Source organism: Pongo pygmaeus, chromosome 9, assembly GCF_028885625.2.
Source record: "Pongo pygmaeus isolate AG05252 chromosome 9, NHGRI_mPonPyg2-v2.0_pri, whole genome shotgun sequence".
Taxonomy (NCBI): Eukaryota; Metazoa; Chordata; class Mammalia; order Primates; family Hominidae; genus Pongo; species Pongo pygmaeus.
This window is the reverse complement of record NC_072382.2, coordinates 3,889,460-3,912,381: the sequence shown is the minus strand read 5'-3', so window position 1 is coordinate 3,912,381 and position 22,922 is coordinate 3,889,460. Positions and strand designations below refer to the sequence as shown.

Below are 22,922 nucleotides of genomic sequence, written 5' to 3'. Positions count from 1 at the left end.
CACCATCATCACCACCACCACCACTATCACTATCAATATCACCAGCATCACCACCATCACCATCATCATCACCATCACTTGCATCACTCACCATCAGTATGACCATCATCATCACTGTCACCACCATCCTCACCACCATCATCACCACCACCACCATCACCATCATCACCATCCATATCATCACCATCACCACCATCATCACAATCATCATCACCATCACCTGCCATCACTCACCATCAACGTGATCACTGTCACTACCATTATCATCAGCACTGCCATCATCATTAGTACCATGATTTAATCTATAAGTAGAAAGAGGAAGGGGGTGATGTACACAAGTAGTCTCAATGGCACACTGAGTGACAGACACTCCTGCTGTTTAGCGCCCAGCAACTGTGAATCCTAAATGCCTAGCAATGCTTGGCACAGTCCCAGACAACAGAAGACTGCATCCTGACTCCCAGTGTCTGTAGCAGAAAAGCTCAAGGGCTATAAGACTCATCCAAAGAGACTGGAAGAATCTGAATATCTAGGGAAGGCAAATAAAATGCCTTTGCTTGACAAGTTCCCCAGCAGCACAAGGCAACGCCGCAACCATGACTGTGTATTTGGCAACCACAGGCCATGTTCAGGGAGAAGGGCTGTTGAGCCACCATTAGATGCCATAGTGACTTTGGTCATGCTCTGTGAGGGCAGAATGGAAAGAGACCTTAATGGGCATGGAGTCCGGTATGCTGGTCCTGTCTCACAGTGGAGCCAGCTGCTGCTCTGCAGATTCCTCAGCATCACTGGGATTCTGGGTTATGGGCTGGAAGCCTGACAGCTGTACTATTCACAGGTTCTTTGGGTAATTCCAATGTGGAGGTTACAGCTCAGCTAGAAACCTCATTTATTCTGCTGCACTGCCATCACCATCACCATGACCATGCTCACCACCATCATCAGCACCATCACTGTCGCCATGACCACCATGATTACCATCACCATCACCACCACCACCAACAACCACCACCATCATCACCATCATCAACCACCACCATCATCACCATCACCATGGCCACCATCACTATCACCATGACCACCCTCACCACCATCATCAGCACCATCACTATCAACCACCACCATCATCATCATCACTGTCACCATGACCACCACCATCACCATTACCACGGTTACTGTCACCATCACCACCACCACCATCAGCACCATCATCATCTTCACCTTCACCATCATCACTATCAACCACCATCATCATCACTGCCACCACCACCATCACCGCCTTCATCATCAACACCATCATTATCACCATCAGCCTTACCATCACCACCTTCATCATCACCACCACCACCATCACCAGCCTCATGATGACCATCAGCAACAGCATCATCACCACCTTCACCATCACCACCAACACCACTGCTATCATTACAGCCACTATTTACTGAGCATCTACTATGTTCCAGGAATACCATATTACCATATATTTGTTTTCTATTTTTAGCCTCTTAGCAACCCTGTGAATTTGGTATAATTATCTCCACATTACACATGAGGAAATTCAGGCCCTTAGAGAGACAATAGGTTGTCGAGGACAGCATAGCAAGGCAAGGCAATGGGCTAGTCCAGATGAAACCCAGACCACCATGCCTCTTTGAATTACTGTTCCACTTCCTCAGGGCTGCCTCCTGACTCCTTTCCTTGAATCCTGTCTTGATTCAAAGGCACCTCTGTCCATCCCTGAACAGTCTGTTATTCAACACTACTCCCTGTACGCCGTGTGTGTGTGTGCCCTGTATGGCACCCTTTCTGCTTAAAGTTGCCAGAGTGGTTTCTGCTGCCTGCATGAGTGCCTGCTCTAATGCAACCACATGCCTCATACATGTGTAGACAAGGGGGAGTGAGTATAGCAAGGTGTTCAAATGGTGACTCAGGAAGGAAAGAAGCTTTGGGTCAAGTACAACACGCAGTGCCTGCAGGACAAAGGCAGGGGTTCTGCATTCCTCCCGGTCACTTACAGGCACCTGGAAGATGCAGACATGAAGCTGTGCCTCTCTTGGCATCACACGAGTTGCGGTTTGGACCAGCTTCTTTAACTACATCAGTAAGACACTCCAAAGAGTTTGGGGAGGGCATGAGGGAGGAGATTAAAGACACTCTAGAACCCTAAGAGGAGTATGAGGGATACACGAAGCTGGATCCTAGACCACTTGCAGACATTCCAACTGACACTGTAGCCAGAGGTCAAGGGGCCAACCAGTCCAGAGCCTATGACCCCGCCCATTGGTTCTTGGAGGCTAGGCAAGGCTGGAAATCAAAACCAGAGAAGCCAGCTAAGGCATTTCTACCCAGACAGAAGAGGGGGCACACAGGCAGGAGTTGGAACAGCTGTCTCCCCTGGAAGGGGAGAGCTCTCCATACTACCTCCAGAGGCTTCCTGGCTGCAGGAGAAACCACTCAATCCTGGGGAGGCGGATCCATCAATAAGACAGGCGGGGGAGAGGAGGAGATGCAGCCTTCCATTCGGAGGCTTAGAGAAGGATGGCCTGCAGGCCAAATCCCTGTTTTGTAAATAAAGTTTTATTGGAACACGACTACACTCTGATTTACATACTGTCTATGGCTGCTTTTGCACTACAGTGGCAGTTGAATCATTATGACAGAGTCCATGCGACACCGCAAAGCCTAAGATGTTACCCGACTGGCTCTTTATAGCAAAAGCAGATGGCTCCTGTGCTAACCTGAGGCCCAAGGTGGGGAGAGGATGTCCTGAGAGCCCCAGCCAGCTTGGGACCCTCCTGGAGCCGGCAACTGAGGCATAGGACAGATACGGGGCATGTGGAGTGTGGAGTGATACCAAGTCAAGCTCAATACAGATCATCAAAATGTGTTAACCTTTTCTAATCAGAAAGAAACATCAACACTTTCAAATACCATCTTGTCCACAATTATTTCAAGTGACAAAAAACAGACTTTTCTTGAGTTTTCAAGATAAAATGTGCTTGCGATCTACTGGGGAAAATTAAGGAATGTTTTTTCCATCCAAAGCAGTAATTAGGAAGCAGATGTTGGTGCAGATGTGTTTACCAGCCACAGCCAAGCCTCATGATGTGTTTTTCTAATGCAGCTGAGTAATGTATCTCCACATTCACACAGACATTTCAGCATTCACACCCTGTGGCATACCTAGGGACACAGCTGCATACAAACCACATCAATGTGCTTTCTTTGAGGCGGGGGGAAGTCGGCAGCTCTGCAAAATGCTGCTCACAGCTCAGCTGAAATGCTACCCAACCGCAGCCAGCCTGGCTGTTCTCTTGTGCCAGGTATGAAAGATGGCGGCTTATGCCTCTGATGATATCCACACGTGCTTCCTCTCAGGTGGACCCAAGGGGAAGGGAGCATCAGCAGAGAAAACAGGGAAGGCATAATAACTGTCTGGTCCTGGACATTTTTCCCTGGCTAAGTCTTGCAAAGGGCTGCAGAGAAAAATGTACAACTATGTAGGGAGTCATTAGCAGAAGGCTTGACTGAGGGGCAGGAAGTCTGAACTGGATCTTGAAGGATGCATAGGAGTTTTCCAGGGCAAAGAATCCAGGAAGATTGAACAGCTAGAAGCAAAGTGGGACTCCAGCAGAGTGGCTGGAGGGGCCTGGGCTGGTGAGGACCATGGAAGGGCTGGGGAATGGCTTGGGTAAAGGATGAGGCTTGAGATTCCACCCCGGAGGCCACCATGAGCCAATAGGATGGGAGCACTGCTTTGGGATGGGAAGAGAACGCTGACAGCCTGCAGAGGATGGACCCTGGCACAAAGAGCCCTGGGCATCCAGCAGAGTTCCTCCTCTGAGATCTCCCTCTGTTCCTCCAGGATGAAAAGCCACATCCCCTCCCACCCCACACTGCTCTGCTGCTTAGTGTAGCATCCACATCTCGACACCCTCCAGATTTGAAGCTCCTTGAGATCAGAGAAAGAGAAAAAAGAAGGCACTGACAGAGAAGTCCTTCAATAGTGATGTCCAGGAATTCACCTGACTTTGAGCACCAAGGAAACAGAGAAACAGCCCCCTGTCCTCCTAAAGCAGTGCCTGCACCCCACCTATGCCCCGTGAGCCCAGGGCCCCTTCTCACAAGCTCCACTCCACAGGCCGCCCCCACCACTTAACCCCCCACGGCTTCCCCTCTCCTGCGGGACCAACAGCCCCCTGCGCCCCTGCTTCACCTCCCCGTGAGGCCACGGTGCACACACTGGGCGGGCCATCACTTGGCCTTGTCATTTAGGATGCAGCCTCCCAGAGGGCAGGGCTCACATCCCTGGAGCCTTCAGTGTTTCCTAGACACATTCACTTCCTGCTCTCCTCGGCTCTCACACTTGGTCTTACAGGGAAGTGTGAAGATGATTTGCTTTTTCACATCATGGTTCCACTTGTGGGCATTTTTCCCCGAAAGAAATGAAAACAGGGTCTTGAACAAATGGTTGCATCTATGCTCATAGCTGCATTATCCACGACACCCAAAAGGTGGAAGCCACCGAGGGTCCCCTGACAGATGTCCACGCACATGATCCACACAATGAAGTATTATTTACCTTAAAAGTATTATTCAGCTTAAAAAGGAAGGATCAAAAATTCCAACACAGGCTACAGCATGGACAAACCTCGAAAACATTGTACTCAGTGAAATCAGCCAGACACCAAAGGACAAACACTTTATGCTTCTACTCATATCAAGTCCCTACAGCAGGAAAATCTATAGACACAGAAAGTAGAACGGGGGTTGCCAGAGGCTGAAGAGAGGGGAGACTTATGTTTGATGGGGACAGAGTTTCAATTTCGCAAGATTAAGAGAGTTCTGGAGATGAATGGCAGGCAACTGCACAGCCATGTAAATGTACTTAATGCCACTGAACTGCATACTTAAAAGCGGTTAAAATGGCATAAATTTTGTTATGTGTATTTTACCACTTAATGAAAAAGCACATTGGGGCGTATCTGTCCCATGCAGTGGTGGAAGGCTTGCTTTTTTTTTTCTTTTTCTTTTCTTTTCTTTTTTTTTTTTTGAGATGGAGTCTTGCTCTGTCACCCAGGCTGGAGTGCAATGGCACTATCTCGGCTCACTGCAACCTCCGCCTCCCGGGTTCAAGCAATTCTCCTGCCTCAGCCTCCCGAGTAGCTGGGATTACAGGCACATGCCACCACACCCGGCTAATTTTTGTATTTTCAATAGAGATGGTGTTTCACCATATTGGCCAGGCTGGTCTTGAACTCCAACCTCAAGCAATCCGCCTGCCTCGGTCTCCCAAAGTGCTAGGCTTAAAGGAGAGAGCCACCGCGCCTGGCCAGGCTTGCTTTTTTAATTTTTATTTTGGAGACAGGGTTTCGCTCTGTCACCCAGGCTGGAGGGCAGTGGCATAATCTTGGCTTGCTGTAGCCTTAAACCCCCAGGCTCAAGTGATCCTCCCACCTCAGCCTCCTGAGTAGGTGGGGCCACAGGCACATGCCACCATACCCGGCTAATTTTTAAATTTTTTGTAGAGATGGGGTCTCACCATGTTGCCCAGGCTAGTCTCAAACTAGATCAAGTAATCCACCTCCCCTCGGCCTCCCAAAGCACTGGGATTACAGGTATGAGCTGCTGCACCTGGCCGGAAGGACTGCTTTTGTCATGTGATGGTGCCACCCATGCCTGGTGGAGGTACCAGAACTATCCTGGGCTTTGTCCGCCACGTCCTTCCCCGTCTCATGACTCTGATCTGCCCCTCTCCACGTTCCACATAGAGACCTGCTGACGGGGTAGATGGCTGACTCCAGAACTGAACAGAGTTTGCATCCCAGCTATGGAGGGTAGACAAGAGAGCCCGGCTCCTCGCGCATCTGATGGAACATGGACAGCATGGAGGCGCGGCACTGACCAGACCTGAGTCTTGAGCCCAGTTCTGGCACCAGCTGTGCGAGCAGGATGCTCGCCTTGCTTTCCTGGGGCTCTGTTTCTTCCCTTCTACAACAGGGTAACAGTTCCCACCGAGGCAGCAGGCGAGGATGACCTGAGATGACCCCTGCAAGGCCTTCCCGGTGCCCCCCTAGGGTCAGGGCTGGCTGGGGTGCATGCCACTGCAGCGTGTGAGAAACAAACTTACCCGTTTAAACCCAAAGAATGGACTTAGAGACCCGGAGAACAGCGAAAGTGAGACTCTTAATGATGGTTTTGCAAATCAGGTGTCTGATGGGCAAGCACACCCAGCACGGTTTCAACAAGCAATTTATCCCCCAGTGCACAGGTCCCTCCCCTAGTTCCTCAAAGGCTGAGTACTGTGGGTTACAATTTTTCCGGACGTTGCCTATTGGTTGTTGGATTGGGGCTTTAGGTGTTTTTTTTAAGGATTGTTTTGCTGCGTTTTGCTGCAGCCCACAATGTGTTGCAATTTTAGTTAACTTAGGGGCTTTTTAAGTATTTGACTTATGACCCATGTAGCTGGGCAGGCCGATAAGAACAGACAAATCGAGCAATTTTGCAGGCTAGTAAACTTTCATCTCAGACTAAACTTTTTTGGTTTGGGTGAGGGCCACTAAGGGGCAGGGGCTGACAAGCAGGTATTGGCTATTTAAGCAGGGGCTTAGTATATTTTGTTTCTTTTGTAGTTTGCTGACCTAAGCCAATTTTTTTTTTGAGACGGAGTCTCGCTCTGTTGCCCAGGCTGGAGTGCAGTGGTGCGGTCTTGGCTCACTGCAAGCTCCGCTTCCCGGGTTCACGCTGTTCTCCTGCCTCAGCTTCCTGAGTAGCTGGGACTACAAGCGCCTGCCACCATGCCCGGCTAATTTTTTGTATCTTTAGTAGAGATGGGGTTTCACCGTGTTAGCAGGATGGTCTCGATCTCCTGACCTCGTGATCCGCCCGCCTCAGCCTCCCAAAGTGCTGGGATTACAGGCGTGAGCCACCATGCCCGGCTGACGTAAGCCAATTTAAGGCACTTTGTTTTGGAAATGGACCACTGTATACATTATTTCCTTTAAACGCGCTCAGCACTCACCTGGTTGTAGAGGGCGCAGATGTGCAAGGCTGTGTTCCCTGAGGCGTTCTGGGCACTCATGTCTGCCCCGTAGAACAGCAGGTGCTCCAGGTGCTGCACGTGCCCGTACCTGCAGGCCTGAAACACAGAACCCAGGCTGTGAATCAGGAACCCTCCACCACGACGGCTGCATGCACACACAAAGTACACCAGCCACTCGGCTGCTCCACCAGAACCCCAAGGCAGGGCAGGGCCTGTGCGGACCCCAACCACCCACCCACCCACCATCTGGGCAAGCGCTCCAAAGACATCAGCATGCACCACCAGACCCCTGGCTGTGGATCAGGGAGGACCTTCATGGCGGGACTGGGGACTGCTGCTCAGCCGTGAGACAGAGGGTCTGGGAAGGGGCCCCAAAGTCCCTTCCATCCTGATCCAGGGGCCTAGAGCCCAGAGGTGCAGGACATCTTTCTCCCATCCTCAGTGCCCAGCTCCACAAGATGCAAACCAGAAGTCTCAGCCCCAGCTTCAGTTACCCAAGCTCCCCCTTCCAGGGGGGTGGCACAAAATGGCCAGGAGAGGCCTTCACAGCCTCTTCCCTGCACTGCATCCACAGGAGTGAGCCCTGTCCTTCTATGTGCGATGGACGGCCCCACAATTGCTTTAATGCAGTCCAGCTCCTAAGTAAGTTGCAGGATGCAGGAGTAGGGCAGACCCGCACTATGATCAACTCCTCTCTGAGAACTGCAACATGTGTGGCTTGTGAACCATCAGGGCCTGGGGGTCAAACAGACCCAGGCCTGAATCATTTATCAGAACTTTCGCCTGAGCACCTATGTGTACCCTCATCTGTAGGCAGAAACAACCCTCAACCCTTGCCAGGTTCAGATGAGAATCACGTGGGACAAAGAACCCCACAGGACCTCACATGAGGCTGGGCACTGAGTCAGCACTTGGTAAGCCAGCGCTGCCCCCCCCCACCCAAGCTCACAGGGGCCAGGGAGGTCCCCGTGCAGGTGACGAGGGCCCCTCTGTCCAGCCACACACTGCTCGACATGGTGGCCACAACCTTGGACCTGGAGAAAAGTCGGTCCTGACCTAACACGTCTCACCCCCAGGGTCGGGAGAGAAAGAGGTGAGCCCCGCCAAGGGCAGGCAGCCGAGGGGTGTTGAGAGCAGTAGGCACCGCGGTAGCCCAGGAAGGGGTTCTCATGAATCCTGCTCTACTGCTAATTGAGACAGATAGAGGTGAATTTCACCTTCTCAGGGTCCACGAGAAAGAGCTACACCTCAGCAATTAACAGTGAGAAAAGATGACAGGGAAGATATTGAAACTATTAATTGGATGAGCTGTAAAAAAAAAAAAAAAAAACCACGAGAAATTTCCATTTACCATCGCTGTGCCTCCCGCAAATCTCATTAATTTATAAAGTAGATCCCTGTTGCAGATCTCGTTGCTGTCACCTGCCCAGCCCCCACACCCCTTCTTCTGGGAACTGCACCTGTGTTTGCCTTGGGGGCTACCCCGGCTCCACTCTCAGAGGTCCAGGGAAGGCCTCCCCACCCTGCTCCTGCAGAGGCACAGGACACAGGCAGGAGCCATCAGGTTCCATCTCCCCAGGCAGAGTAAGGGACGCCCAGGTGACCTTAGAGAAGCTGCCAAGCCCCAAGCTAGAACATTCATCAGAACTACTGGGGAAAAAGTTCTTTCTTTCTTCCAGAGTGGGGAGCAGAAAAGTGACAGAGGCCTGGAGCTGCTGGGACCCTCAACACAGAAGGGATGTGTGACAGGGGCAGGGAGAGGAAGAAAGGAAAGGAAAGAAAGAGAGGAGACAGGAAGAGACATGCACAAAGCCAAGATGACACTGTCTGAGCCCCTCTAAGCTGCAACTGACCCTGGAATTTCAGGGACATAACAGTGAGGCATAACTCCCTCCCCTCACCCACCCGTTTGCATTGGGATTTGTGTTCCTTGAACTGAAGGATCCCTGGCTATTTGGCACTCCCCAAAGGACTTCTGGGAGGCAACACTTTGTTACAGCTTAATTTAATTGCTCTGTGGTCAATAAAGACAACTAATGTTAGCATAAAAACACTGAACAATTAATCCATACTCATTATTCCCCTTCCCCTGGTTAATCTGAATTTATGAGCTTGTAAGTTCCATCAGTCAGATGGCGCCAGAGCACTCTTCCCTTGCAAGGGCAAAATAGGCTCAATGGGAAGAGATGAAACGGAGCTGCTGACTCCGGGCGGACATCTCGTAGGCGTGTTCCCAAGAGCATGTTTCCATTTTCCGCTTTTCCCACGTCCATTGTTTTATAACACACAAACCCGGGAAATACAGAGAAGGGCTGAACAAAAACCAAAAGTCACCCAGAATCCCACAGTCTTAGCAGTAGCAGTAATTTTTTTTTTTTTTTCAAGTGTCATTTCAGCTAGTCTCTTATTTCTGTTTTAACCCCTGGTGGTTGAGGCACGGAGCTCGGGCCTGCTGAGGAAGATGCAGCTGCCATGCAGGGGGGTGAGGGGGATCCAAGCCAGGTGGTGGGCAGAAGGGTCCACAGACGGCTGCACGCAGGGCTCTGCACACACAAGGACACTCAGGAAAGGGAATGGGAGCTGGGCTCTGTCAAAGAAGGAAGTTACAAATACAGTACAGGAGAAAACTAGAATATGCCTTGTGGTGTTGGCTTGGAATGGGATTATCAGTAGAAACTCATGGTTCCTAATATAGAGACTAATAAAAATGAAAATGATGCCCATGTGTCTACCCATCCCTAACTCTGCCTACTGAGAGGGTGCAGGACCAGCAACAGCCCAGCAGCCATTAGCACCCCAAGCACCTGCACCTTGGCTTCTAAATACCACTCCACACTAAAAAGAACCAGGCTCCTTGGAGAAGCAGCTGATTCCTGAGGCAGGGAAATAGCAAGGTGAGCTTGAAATACTTTGTTGTGCCAGAAATAAAGGAAATGGTAAAAAAAAAAGTCTGCCTTGTTGTAAATAAATGAATAAATAAACAAGAAGAGAAAGCTTTTCTTTACAACAGAAAGCCAGCTAATAAACATAGAAGCAATGAGAGGATTAAAAAAATTTCCATTTAGCAACCATGATAACAACAATTCTGGCAAGAAAGGCCAATGGATGCCAAAACTGTCAGGTGAAAGGGGTATGAGAAAACAGATTTTTGCATAGCCTCAAAGATCACCAAACAATATCTATTAATTACAAAGGAGCAAAGTAAGGCAGGAGGTGGGACTCAACTCGGGAATTGGAACTCAGACACTGGACCAAACTGAGGACTAGCTAAAGCAGGGCGGGGCAGAAGCAGCTTTCCATAAGACACGCCCACCAGTGTGCCACACCAGTTTACTGTTGCCATGGCAACACTCAGAAGTTACCGCCCCTTTCCTAGCAATTCCTGCAGAACCTGCCCCATAATTTGCATGTAATTAAAAGTGGGTATAAATGTGAGTGCAGCCCAGCCTCTGAGCTGCTGCTCTGGGCACACTGCCTCTGGGGCAGCCCTGCTCTGCAAGGAACAGTCTCTGCTGCTGTTCACAGCTGCTTCAATAAAGGTTTTGCCAACATCACCATCCTGCCCTTGAATTCCTTCCTGGGTGAAGCCAAGAGCCCTCTTGGGCTAAGCCCCCATTTTTGGGCTCATCTGCCCTGCATCAAAAGAAGAGAAATCCAGCAGACCCCACCTGACCAGGTGGTCGGTGTGACCTCCACGATGAGTACCAGGTGAATGGTCCCCATGAGGACGTGATGCTGACAGCACGGCAGCCTTTCTAAGGCATTCCTGCCAAATGCATATGCTGGATCCCGTCACAAGCAAACACCGAGCAAACCCAACAAAATGACCACCCCAAAATCTTCAAAACAGTCACAACCATGGGAATTAAGGGAAGCCCGAGGAAGTCTCCCAGATGGAAAGGCTCCAGGCAGGGTCCCAGACTGGATCCTCTTCTATCAGGGACGTTACTGGGACACCATCACCACTCAAATGTGCTCTCCCTGTGGAGGGCATATGGGAGTTCCTTGTACTATTCTTGCAACTCTTCTATAAGCTGGAAATGGAAATAGTCATTTACAATTTTAAAAAGAAAGTTAATAGGCCAGGTGCGGTGGCTCACACCTGTAATCCCAGCACTTTGGGGGGCCGAGGCAGGCGGATCACGAGGTCAGGAGATAGAGACCATCCTGGCTAACACCGTGAAGCCCTGTCTCTACTAAAAATACAAAAAATTAGCCGGGCGTGGTGGCGTGCCCCTGTAGTCCCAGCTAGTAGGGAAGCTGAGGTGGGAGAATGGAGTGAACCTGGGAGGTGAAGCTTGCAGTGAGCCGAGATTACACCACTGCACTCCAGTCTGGGTGACAGAGTGAGACTCCATGAAAAGAAAGAAAGAGAGAGAGAGAAAAAGAGAGAAGAGAGAGAGAAAGAAAGAGAGAGGAGAGAGAGAGAGAGAAAGAGAAAGAAAGAGAAAGAAAGAGAAAGGGAAAGGGAAACGGAAAGGGAGGGGAGAGGAGGGGAGGGGAGGGGACAGGAGAGGAGGGGAGGGGAGAGGAGGGGAGGGGAGAGGAGGGGAGGGGAGAGGAGGGGAGGGGAGAGGAGGGGAGGGGAGGGAAGAGGAGGGAAGGGAAGGGAACGGGAGGGAAGGGAAGGGGAGGGGAGGGAAGTGGGGAAGGAAGGAAAGAAGGAAATAAAGAACGAACTCGCCTGACACAAAGATACTGAAAGCTACCAAAGTGTTAAAGGAATAAATTCATCCTCCCCCAAGAGAAGCAACACTAACCCCCTTTTCTTACTTTGAAAAGGGTGTCTGGTCTCTGGCTGTTGAGAGACAGCTGAGAGGGTGATAGGAGGGTGGAGAGTAATGGGATGAAAGGCAAAACACTGCCCTTGACACCTGCACCCCGTACCCACTCTCCTGAGGTGCTTTTTGGAAAATGCATGTGTGGGAGGCTCCACCCATGTCTGCTGCCTCTGAATCTCCTCCTAAGGCCTGGGCAGGGGCACCTGGAGATGGCTTCCCTCGAGACTCTGTTTGCCCCAGCGATGCCTAGCGTCCCACCTGCCCCTGTGCAACCACAAGACTTGGTGTGAATTAGAAAAAAGGGTGCTCCTTCCTTCAAGCCCTTTAATGCCACCTGCTGGACACTGGTGATACATCTACAGGACCTAAAACTATGGCAAGAGGAACGGCGCCACCTGGGGTTGTGCAATGCCCAGCACAGCAACCAGAGCAGCGGGGTCACTGCACTGCAGGGGAGCAGCACAGGTCGGCTGAGACGAACCCCCTATCACTTCTGCTTGGCTCTGTGCCCCAAACAAAATTGTTCCCAACCACACTTAGGCATTTCTCCCAAAGCATATGCCTTGTAACATGAGGTGGAGACACCACAGCCCACACAACAAAGAGTCACATCATTTCAGCTCTCACTGGGTCAGGAAGCGGGCTGCCCATCAGTAGAGAAACAACGTCTTGTCCAAACACAGGCAAACCCCCCTCGCATGGCCTGAGCCACTGGCTGCTCTGTGGCCCCGCATACCACAGTTTTCAAAGGCTGGCTGTGGTCTTCCTACTGGCCCAGCACTCGAGGAGGCCAACGCACCTGAATGAACGCAGGAACACGGGCAGTGGACGGGCTGTGATGCAAACCAGAAAGTGGCTAGTTCGGTTTTGTTGATGTTGCAGGCTGAATTGCACCCCTACAGCATTCATGCATTGGAGTCCCCACCCCCAGTACCTCCACATGGGGCTGTATGTGAAGAGGGTCTTTCGAGAGGTGATTAAGTTAAAATGAGGCCATTAGGGGGCCCCTAATCCCATCTGGCCTGGCTGGTATCCTTATAAGAAGAGGAGCTGGGGACACAGACACACAGAGGGATGACCCTGTGAGGATGCAGGGAAAAGGCGGTGTCTGCAAGCCAAGGAGAGAGGACTCAGGAGGAACCAGCCCTGTGCTGCCTTCGTTTGGGACTCCAGCCTCCAGAACAGTGAGATAATGAATGTCTATTGTTTGAGGAACTTTGCAGTGGCAGCCCTATGCAGCGAACACAATCACTTTGGGTCTACTAATGTGTGCTGTTCAACCTGAAATGATCACAGACAAAAGACGTCACGCTATAATTCCAAAAGGAGAGATGACTGGCATTCCCACATAAAGCTGCGGCCCTTGCCCACCTTCCCCAAGGAGCCCATCGCTCTCATAACGTGATTTTTGGAAAGATGAGGTCTCTTAAAGATGTCACCTATGTCAGGAGGGCAGGATAGAGGACCTGCCAAAGTGCAGAGGGTGGGGTGCTGGTCTTGGGGCCTTCACCCATCCCCTCTCCTCTGCTCCCTGCACGTCCCTGAAGTCAGGGCTGACTGGGAAGACGGGTACTCAAGGGTCCTCATTTCCTCTGGAGGCTCACAGAGAGAGGATGCCTCTCTTCCTTCTCCAAACAGAACCTTGCCAGGCCAGAGGGGCTCAGAATACGAAATTGACCTCCCAGGTCAATTCAGAGCAGATCCCCTGAAAGCACAGCTCAATGCTGCGGCTCCAGACACGGGGGCCACAGAGGCTGGGCTGCTCATGCCCAGGGGCAGACCCCGAGCCCTGGGTCCAGAGTGACATGGGGAGGGGCTCCCACGCTCCGGTCCTGCCACCTGGCAGGGACCCCAGACTCTCATACCCTGGAGGTGCTCATCTGGAAAGGTGCAGTACCTGCCAGCACCCACGTCCCACAGTGAGGCTCGGTCCCAGTTCAAAGGCTGCCAAGCACATGCCAGCACCAAGGGCCAGAACCCTGTTCACAACGCCTCCCCGGGGCCAGTAAATGCCGCCACCTGCCCAGATCTGAGGATCACCTGCCAGCATCACAGCCTGGCTCCAACACTGCCCCCACGTCCCCTGGCCAGAATGAGCCGCTCCTGGCTGGCACTGTGGAGCTCCTGGGCTCTCCACCTGGCCGCTGTTCACGTTGGCCCTTCCTGTGCTACCTGGCATTGTACTTTCTGTGACCAAGCCCAGGCTTGGACACCGTGGTCACTGCGGTGCCTGAACAGTGGTCATCTCAGTGCCTAGGCAATGGTCATCTTGGGGCCTGGACAGAGCAATCACCTCAATACCTAGATGGACAGTGATCACCTCAGCACCTGGACATGGTGGGTACCACAGTACACTAGAAAAACCTCAATCTGAAGGCAGACCACACCCCATATGGCTCCATCCCATTCTAAATGCTAACTTCTCAGTCAAGCATTGACTCCCATCTCGATCATGCAGCTCACGCCAGGCTGTACACAGTCCCACCCTGGCAGGACGGTAACCAGAAAGCTTGGACCCAGAACGACATAACGTGGGGCTCCAGCAGAGAACCTCCCAAAGGGCTGGGAGGATCAGGAGCCTGTCCCCTCGCCATGGGGCCCAGAGAGGCTCAAGAGCTGAGGGCGTCCGGCCAGGGATAGGCAGGGGGCAGCCTGGAGCAGGAGGAGAGGAGAAGTCGCTGTGGCCCGAAACTATTTCTTTAAGGCTGACACTCTTCATTTAAACACGATAAATAACAAACAGCAGCCAGTAACAACATTGAGACTAATGCCACACCCATCACACAACGGGAGCAAAATCAAATGCGGGGCTGGGAGCAGGTGTGGTCGGCACTCTCTGAATACAATGGATTTTTTTTTTCCCCCGTCTGAAACAGGTTCTCATTCTGGTTGCCCAGGCTGGAGTACAGTGGCACAATCTCAGCTCACTGCAGCCTCCACCTCCAGGCTCAGGGGATCCTCCCACCTCGGCCTCCCAAGTAGCTGGGATTACAGAGATGTGCCACCATGCCCTAATTTTTGTATTTTTGGTAGAGACAAGTTTTGCCATGTTGGCTGGGCTGGTTTTGAACTCCTAGGCTCAAGTGATCTGCCTGCCTCAGCCTCCCAAACTGCTGGGACTATAGTGTGAGCCCCTGTGCCCAGCCTAATGTATTATTTACTTCTAATGATGACATCAGACGCGGCCACATCATGATGAGAACGATGACAATGAGGATGATGATGGGGGGACAGATGATGACAATAATGATGGGGACATTTATTGAGCACCTGGTCTATGCCGGGCACTGCAGAAAGTGCCTCACGTGAATTCTGTCATTGGCTGTCTCCAGAGCTCTACAAACTATTACTCAGCCAACCTGAGAGATTAGCACGCAAACTCAGAGAGGGTGGGGCGCTTGCTCAGGTAAGCCAGCGAGCGATAAGGTGGGTTTGCAACCACAAGCTGCATAACACCTAGGCCAGAATATGGCCAACAGACAGCATGAGGAGATTTGCTCATCCCAAAGATACTGAGTCAAACTCAGAGAGGGAAGGAGGGAGCCAGGGTCCGCCCCAAGGCAGGCACCGGGGTTCAGCACGTGGAAACGCAGGGTCTGGATCCCTCGCCAAGCGGCATCCTCTCCAGGACCACACCCCCTGCGGCCAGGGCCAGCGTGCTGTGAAGTTGCACGGTGGATGTAAAAGTCTTTAGCAATTAAAAATACAGAATGAATACCCCTAAATCTGACCCCTGATGTCCTTGGGTTGTAGGAATGCATTGGGGTGTCTCTTAACTTGCTTCTTTATACTTCTTTGTATTTTCCAAGATTTCCACGATGCATGGGTAATCTTCTGGTAATCAAAAAAAAAAAAAAAAAAAAGGTAATTTGAATAACAACTTTTTTTTTTTTTTTTTTTGAGATGGAGTCTTGCTCTGTCTCCCAGGCTGGAGTGCAGTGGCGCGATCTCGGCTCACTGCAAGCTCTGCCTCCCGGGTTCATGCCATTCTCCTGCCTCAGCCTCCCAAGTAGCTGGGTCTACAGGCGCCCGCCACCACGCCCGGCTAATTTTTTTTGTATTTTTAGTAGAGACGGGGTTTCACTGTGTTAGCCAGGATGGTCTCAATCTCCTGACCTCGTGATCCACCCACCTTGGCCTCCCTAAGTGCTGGGATTACAGGCGTGAGCCACCGTGCCTGGCCCGAACAACAACTTTTAAGACAATTTGCAGACAGCCTGAGCTCAAAAGGGGCTCTTCTAACATCAGCCTGTGGGGACGGGGCATATCCCCACTGTGTGAAGTGGAGGGTGGATCTGAAATGCGTCCTTAGGCTCTTCTAACATCAGCCTGTGGGGACGGGGCATATCCCCGCTGTGTGAAGTGGAGGGTGGACCTGAAATGCGCCCTTAGGTCGCATGCACCTGGCCTGAGACAACGATGGGAAAGCAGCGGCCTGGGAAACCCTGGAGTGCACCTGCAGCACCTGTGAGCAGGCCTGGCTGTGGCCGCGCAGGCTCTCCCACACGATGAACACCCAGAACCCTGGGACAGGGCTGTCCATTCTCCAGGTGCTAGAACAGAGACACAGACTTTAAATGCAAAGCCCATCAGCCTGAGAGCTCGGAGGTGCTTCTCCCGAGAGGGCAGAGCCAGGCACGGCCCAGTGAGGTCCAGGAAAACCCACCTGCCCCTGTAATTTCTTCTGCCACAAACGTGCTGTGAGTGGTTTGGATGTGAGAACCCTACAGACAGCATAGAGAACCAGGTTTCTGGTATGAGACAGGCCGGGAGTGAATCCAGCTCAGCCAACTGCTTGCTCCGTGGCCTTGGGCAAGTTACCTGCCCTCTCTGGGCCTGTGAACTCATATGAGAAACAGCAATGAGAAGTAACCAGCTCTGAGGATATAGAATCATAGTGCAATTGCAGCTCAGGACAATGAATGCCCCCAAATTGCTACGGGTCCTATACACATTTGACCATTTTTACAAAGAAAGGCCTCTGTCATGTGCCTGGAAGGGTTCGTTCATTAAAGGAAATCTGAAATTAAGTGTTCCTCTTCCAGGAGCACTCCGGTCTTAATGATGTCAGTGACAGCTCTCAAAATCAGTAGACTTTGGGGTAGGCATGGCGGCTCACTCCTGTAATCTCCGCACTTTGGGAGGTCAGGAGTTCAAGACAAGCCTGGCCAACTTGTTGAAACCCCGTCTCTACTAAAAATACAAAATTAGCTGGGCGTGGTGGCACACGCCTGTAATCCCAGGTACTTGGGAGGCTGAGGCAAGAGAATTGCTTGAACCTGGGAGGCGGAGGTTGCAATGAGCCAAGATTGCCCTTCACCCCAGCCTGGGCAACAGAGCAAGACTCCATCTCAAATATATATATATAATATATAATATATGTTATATATGTTATATAATATATAATATGTTATATATCTTATATAATATATAATATGTTATATATGTTATATTATATATGTTATATAAAATGTTATATAATGTATGTTATATATGTTATATATAATATGTTGTTATATAATATATATGTTATATGTTATATAATATGTTATATGTTATATAATATGTTATATGTTATATATGTTATATAATATACAATGTTATATATGTTATATTATATATGTTATATATGTTATATAATATGTTATATATATGTTATATATGTTATATATGTTATATAATAGTATATGTTATATATGTTATATAATATATAGTATGTTATATTATATGTTATATAATATATAGTATGTTATATAATATGTTATATAATATATAGTATGTTATATATGTTATATAATATATAGTATGTTATATAATATGTTATATAATATATAGTATGTTATATGTTATATAATATATAGTATATGTTATATAATGTTATATAATATATAGTATGTTATATAATATATATGTTATATATGTTATATGTTATATAATATATATTTATAATATATATCATTTATAATATATATTATTTATAATATATATTATTTATAATATATAATTATTTATAATACATATTATATATTTATATATTATATATAATTTATTATGTAATATATAATTATATAATATATAATAAATATAAATATATATAATTATATATAATAATATACATATCAGTAAACTTGGAGTTAAGCAGATGATTCTCCATAATGTTGAGTGGGCCCCATCCAATCAGTTGAATGCCTTAAGACTGAGGTCCCCTGAGAAGGATGAGATTCTGCTAGAGATGGACTTGAGACCCGCAGTGTGGCATTTACCAGGCCCCTTGGCAGGGTAAATGTGAGCGCTGATGAGGATGATCTGGGAGGCAGGCGGCACTGTCCACTGCTCCTGCAGGCCCGTGCAGGGCACCTGCACCCATCCCTTATCTCCTCCATCCCTTATCATCTGATAGGCACAAGGACCTTGCAGACGAACGAGACGAGGCTCGCAAAGGCAAAGCTGCTTCACATTATCACTGAGATTCTTCAGCAGGGGAGGAAATGGCTTTCCGGGCCTTTCCTGAACAGGCAGGAGACCACCAGAGGGCAGTGAACACACCTGGCTGGCTTTCCAAACCCTGCTCCACATTTTCCAAGCTGAGGTGGGAGCAGGTGCACCGCCCCAGAGCTCAAGCCTCCAAGGTACCAGTGCAGCTGCACAAGCTCAGGCCCCGGGACCCAGATGGCCGGGTGGCGCTGGGACAGCCAGGCTCTGAATGCAAGCGCAGGGCCTCAGGGACGGAACCTGGCCCCTTGCAGGCCAGGAGTCACAGCTGAGAGCTGCAGTGAGTGACTGATGGCCAGGGCTCCCGCCAGCCTCTACCGTCACCTCCATCCCAGGGCTGGCTGGAGAGATGGGCCCGGAGACATTTGCCTGGAAAAAGGAAACAAGGAGGGGTGTGGGAGGGGAAAGGATGGAGCTCCAGGAATCCCCAAAGTTGAGACACAGGGGCTATTCTGGCAAAAGGGCTGGCGGCTGGATTCGGGGCTCTGTGAACTACTCCACATTTAAGGAGGTTTTAGCCTGCGATCACACCTTCAGAGCTCAACAGGAAAACAGCAATGCAACCAGAGCACTGTGATGTCTAGAGGGAGGACATGTCTGAAAAACACAAATTCAAGCAGGCATTCTCACAGAGAACAAGCGAGCTTCGGGTCCCATACACATTTAGCTGGGTTTTTTTTTTTGTTTTTTTTTGGAGTTTTGCTCTTATTGTCCAGGCTGAAGTGCAGTGGCACGATATCGGCTCGCTACAACCTCTGCCTGCTGGGTTCAAGTGGTTTTCATGCCTCAGCCGCTCGAGTAGCTGGAATTACGGGCATGTACCACCACACTTGGCTAATTTTTGTATTTTTAGTAGAGACAGGGTTTCACCATGTTGGCCAGGCTGGTCTCGAACTCCTGGCCTCAGGTGATCCACCTGCCTCAGCCTCCCAAAGTGCTGGGATTACAGGCGTGAGCCACCGCACCTGGCCGCATTTGACTATTTTTACAAAGAGACGCCTCTGTCCTGTGCCTGGAGGGCTCATTCACTAAAGGAAACCTGATTTTAAACATTCCTCTTCCGGGGGCACTCCTGTCTTCACGAAGTCAGTGACTGCTTTCAAAACCAGTAGACTAAGTCGATGATTCTCCATAATGTGGGTGGGCCCCATCCAATCAGTTGGAGGCCTCAAGAGAAAAAAGACTGAGGTCCCCTGAGGAGGAAGATATTCTGCCAGAGACAAACAGGATCCATGCAGCGGCATCAACTCTTCCTGGGTCTCCAGCCTGCCCTGCAGATTTTGGACTTGCAGCTCCACGACTGCATGAGCCAATTCTTCAAAATACTATTTTAAAAAATTCTGTATCTGTACACACACACACACGCACGCACGCACGCATGTGCACACCCTATTGGTTCTGTTTCTCTGGAGAACCCATCACCCCCGAACACACAAACAACATTGAGTGGTTTCTATGGTGTCATCCAGCGACATCAAATGATAGTTCTGTTCACGTGAATCACCGACTTTGAGTTGACTGAGAACAAGACACATAACTCATCCTCCATTTGGCCAGGTGGGAGGGACATCTCCAACGTCCATGTCTCTTGGAGACTCACAACTCAGCCTTGTCCCCTGGGACCGGCAGCTGTTAGGCAGAGACCCTCTGAGACTCGAGAAGGACGTGGGTGTTCAGGGTTCCACGACTCCTGCCCCTCGCCCAGCCATGTCTGCTGGTAGAAATGTCCCGTGGGTGACCGCACCACCCCACCAGGGGCTGCCCCTCGTCCTGAACTTGACCTTGTGGGTGACTGCACCACCCCACCAGGGGCCTCCCCTCATCCTGAACTTGACCTTGTGGATGACTGCACCACCCCACCAGGGGCTGCCCCTCGTCCTGAACTTGACCTTGTGAGTGACTGCACCACCCCACCAGGGGCCTCCCCTCATCCTGAACTTGACCTTGTGAGTGACTGCACCACCCCACCAGGGGCCTCTCCTCATCCTGAACTTGACCTTGTGGGTGACTGCACCACCCCACCAGGGGCCGCCCCTCATCCTGAACTTGACCTTGACCTCAAATCAGCCTAGTGAGTTTTAAAAACCAAGCTCGTTAGTGCTTTGGCAGTCCCAGGAACTGCCCTTTTCCAAGCAGGTCACCTTGGAAGCTTGGGAGAGCTCCCAACACAGCTGAGATTCTCCTTCGGGAGCTGCCTCTTCCACATCCTCAACAGGAGCCGAAACTCAAGCCACGCAGATGGGCTTGGCCTCGAAAACACCAGCACAGAGATGACAGCCAAGCACAGCAAGGAGACAAGAGGGGCGGACAAACGGGGTTGTGTCTTAGGGTGTGAGTATCTGCATGGCCACTGCGTTAGCCCAAGAGGCCCCAGTGTTAGCCCAAGAGGCCCCAGTGCCCAGAAACACGGAACACTGTCAGGCCTGCTCAGAAGCATGTCCACACACATACGGGACCTGTATGTACGTGTGTGTGTGCAATTTATGTTCGTCTTTCTGTCTCATGTCTGGTTTCCCCCTACGGGAACACCAGGGGCTTGCATCAGGCATTTCTGTTCACTGCTGCAGGCTGTGTGTTCACGACACCGAGACATGTGGCTGGGGCTCACACCCAGTAGACGACGTTTGCGGCTGAATGAGCACTAGCAGTGGGTGGGGTCTGTGGTGCAGCCGGAATGCCTGGAAGTGGGTCGGGTGTGAAGAGGCGAGCGTGATCAGGCCAGGAGACCTCTTGGGGCCCCCCGAAACAGCTCAGACACAAATGAGGAGGGGGCCAGGGGAATGAGCATGGCCAGGGTCAGATGCTGTGGAGAGGCTCAGAAGGGCCAGCCTAAAACACAGCCGAGGGATGGCAGGGCCGTCTGAGGCTGGAACTGTTGGTTGACAAAGGGAGAAGAGGTCAGGGGGAGGAAGGAAGAGGGAGCAAGGACAGAAACATTGGTGAGTTTCCACCAGAGACAAAGCGAGGGCAGGGCAGGAGACTGAGGCAGGGAAGCAGCTCCCCCAACCCAAAAACCTCCAGTGCTCTGCAAGAATTCATCTGCGGCTTCTACATCCAGGATATATCGCCAGGGTTCTCCAGAGACACAGAACGTGTGTGTGTGTGTGTTTATCTCCTGTTGCTTCTACATTCAGGGTATATCAGCCAGGGTTCTCCAGAGAAACAGAACCTGTGTGTGTGTGTGTGTGTGTGTGTGTGTCTGTGTACATATATACATTTATATGTTATATATGTATATGCACGCAGAGAATTTTTAAAAGTTTAAAGTTTAAAATAGACACATAAAATTAAAGATAGAAATATTTTAGAGTTGGCTCATGCAATCACGGAGGCTGTAAGTCTGAAATCTGCAGGGCAGGCTGGAGACCCAGGGCAGAGTTCAGCGGGAATCTGGAGTCTTTTTCTGGCAGAATTCCTTCTTTCTTGGGATCTCAGTCTTTTTTCTCTTAAGGCCTTCAACTCATTGGATGGGGCCCACCCACATTATGGAAGGTCATTGGCTTAACTCAAAGTCCACTGATTTAAATGTTAATCCCATCTTAAAAAACACCTTCTCAGCAACATCTACAATATTGTTTGATCAAATATCTAGGAGCTACAGACTAGCCAAGTTGACACATAAAATTAATGATCACAGGGGAAAATTATTTTCCTTTTTCATAAAGAAAAGCACAAGAATGACAAGAAATCTCACGCGGGTGCATGGAAGAGGACTTCCACAGACGGGTCATTACTGGTCCCTGCCAGAGGGCTTGGGTGTGGCCGGGGGCTGCCCTGAGCAGCCCCACAGATCCCTACTCACCCCTCAGGAGGAACAGGGGCTTCTCCAGGCTGCAGGGCCGACAATGAACCAGAACTGACCTAGCACAAGAAAGCCCAGGGAGGGTGGGGCCTGCTGGCAGCCCCGCTGCCCACTCTGACCACAGTGGGCAGAGTGCATAACCTCCCTTACAGGTGTGTAAGGTGGCGATGGCAGAGGAGAACACACAGGTAGCCAGAGAAACCATGGCAGTCACTGTGTAGAGGACCAAGCAAGAAACCGGCTCAGGGCCCTGTGTCCTTGAACTCCCCTTGCTGTTCCAGAGCCTCCTCTTGACCTCCTGGGTAGACAGGTGCTATCAGCTCTCCCAGACCCACCTTACCCCTCTGCCTGGAGACCCTGGCCTCCAGCCTGCACCACAGCACTCCCTCACTGTCCTCCAACTCTGGCAGGGCTCAGCCAAGAGAAGAGAGGCAAGTGTTCCTTCCCTGAGTCCTCCCTGACATGGGCCTGCAGGCTCCCTCCTCAGCCCCGGCTCTCCTGCCCCCGGGAGCACCATCTCCCCTCCCTGCCCATTAGCTCACAGGTGCTGATGGCTCCCCAAGACTGCTCTTCTACGGGGTCCTCAGCCTTTAACCCCATCCACACCTCTACCTGATCAGGTAAAGACTTTTCACTGGAGACAGCAGGTGAAGTCTGTTTCTTGCCAAGACCAGGCTGACCTACCTCCTAACCCAACTGTTGCAAGATTGGGCCTGATAAACACGCCCCTCGTGCGTGCAAATCAGGCCTTCCTGGGGTTCACCTGTGCTCAGAAAACACCGGTGCTTTCTGGTATCCTGCCCTG

The 22,922-nt window shown here is 50.6% G+C and overlaps 1 protein-coding gene across 1 annotated transcript in view; it reads right to left on the bottom strand.

Moving 5' to 3' along the window:
- SHANK2 (SH3 and multiple ankyrin repeat domains 2) overlaps positions 1-22,922 on the bottom strand; it is a 669,064-nt gene that overhangs the window by 513,628 nt on the left and 132,514 nt on the right. Inside the window, exon 9 of the mRNA XM_063670714.1 lies at positions 7,022-7,138. Coding sequence (XP_063526784.1) covers positions 7,022-7,138 — 117 coding nt within the window. The remainder of the gene's footprint in view (positions 1-7,021; positions 7,139-22,922) is intronic.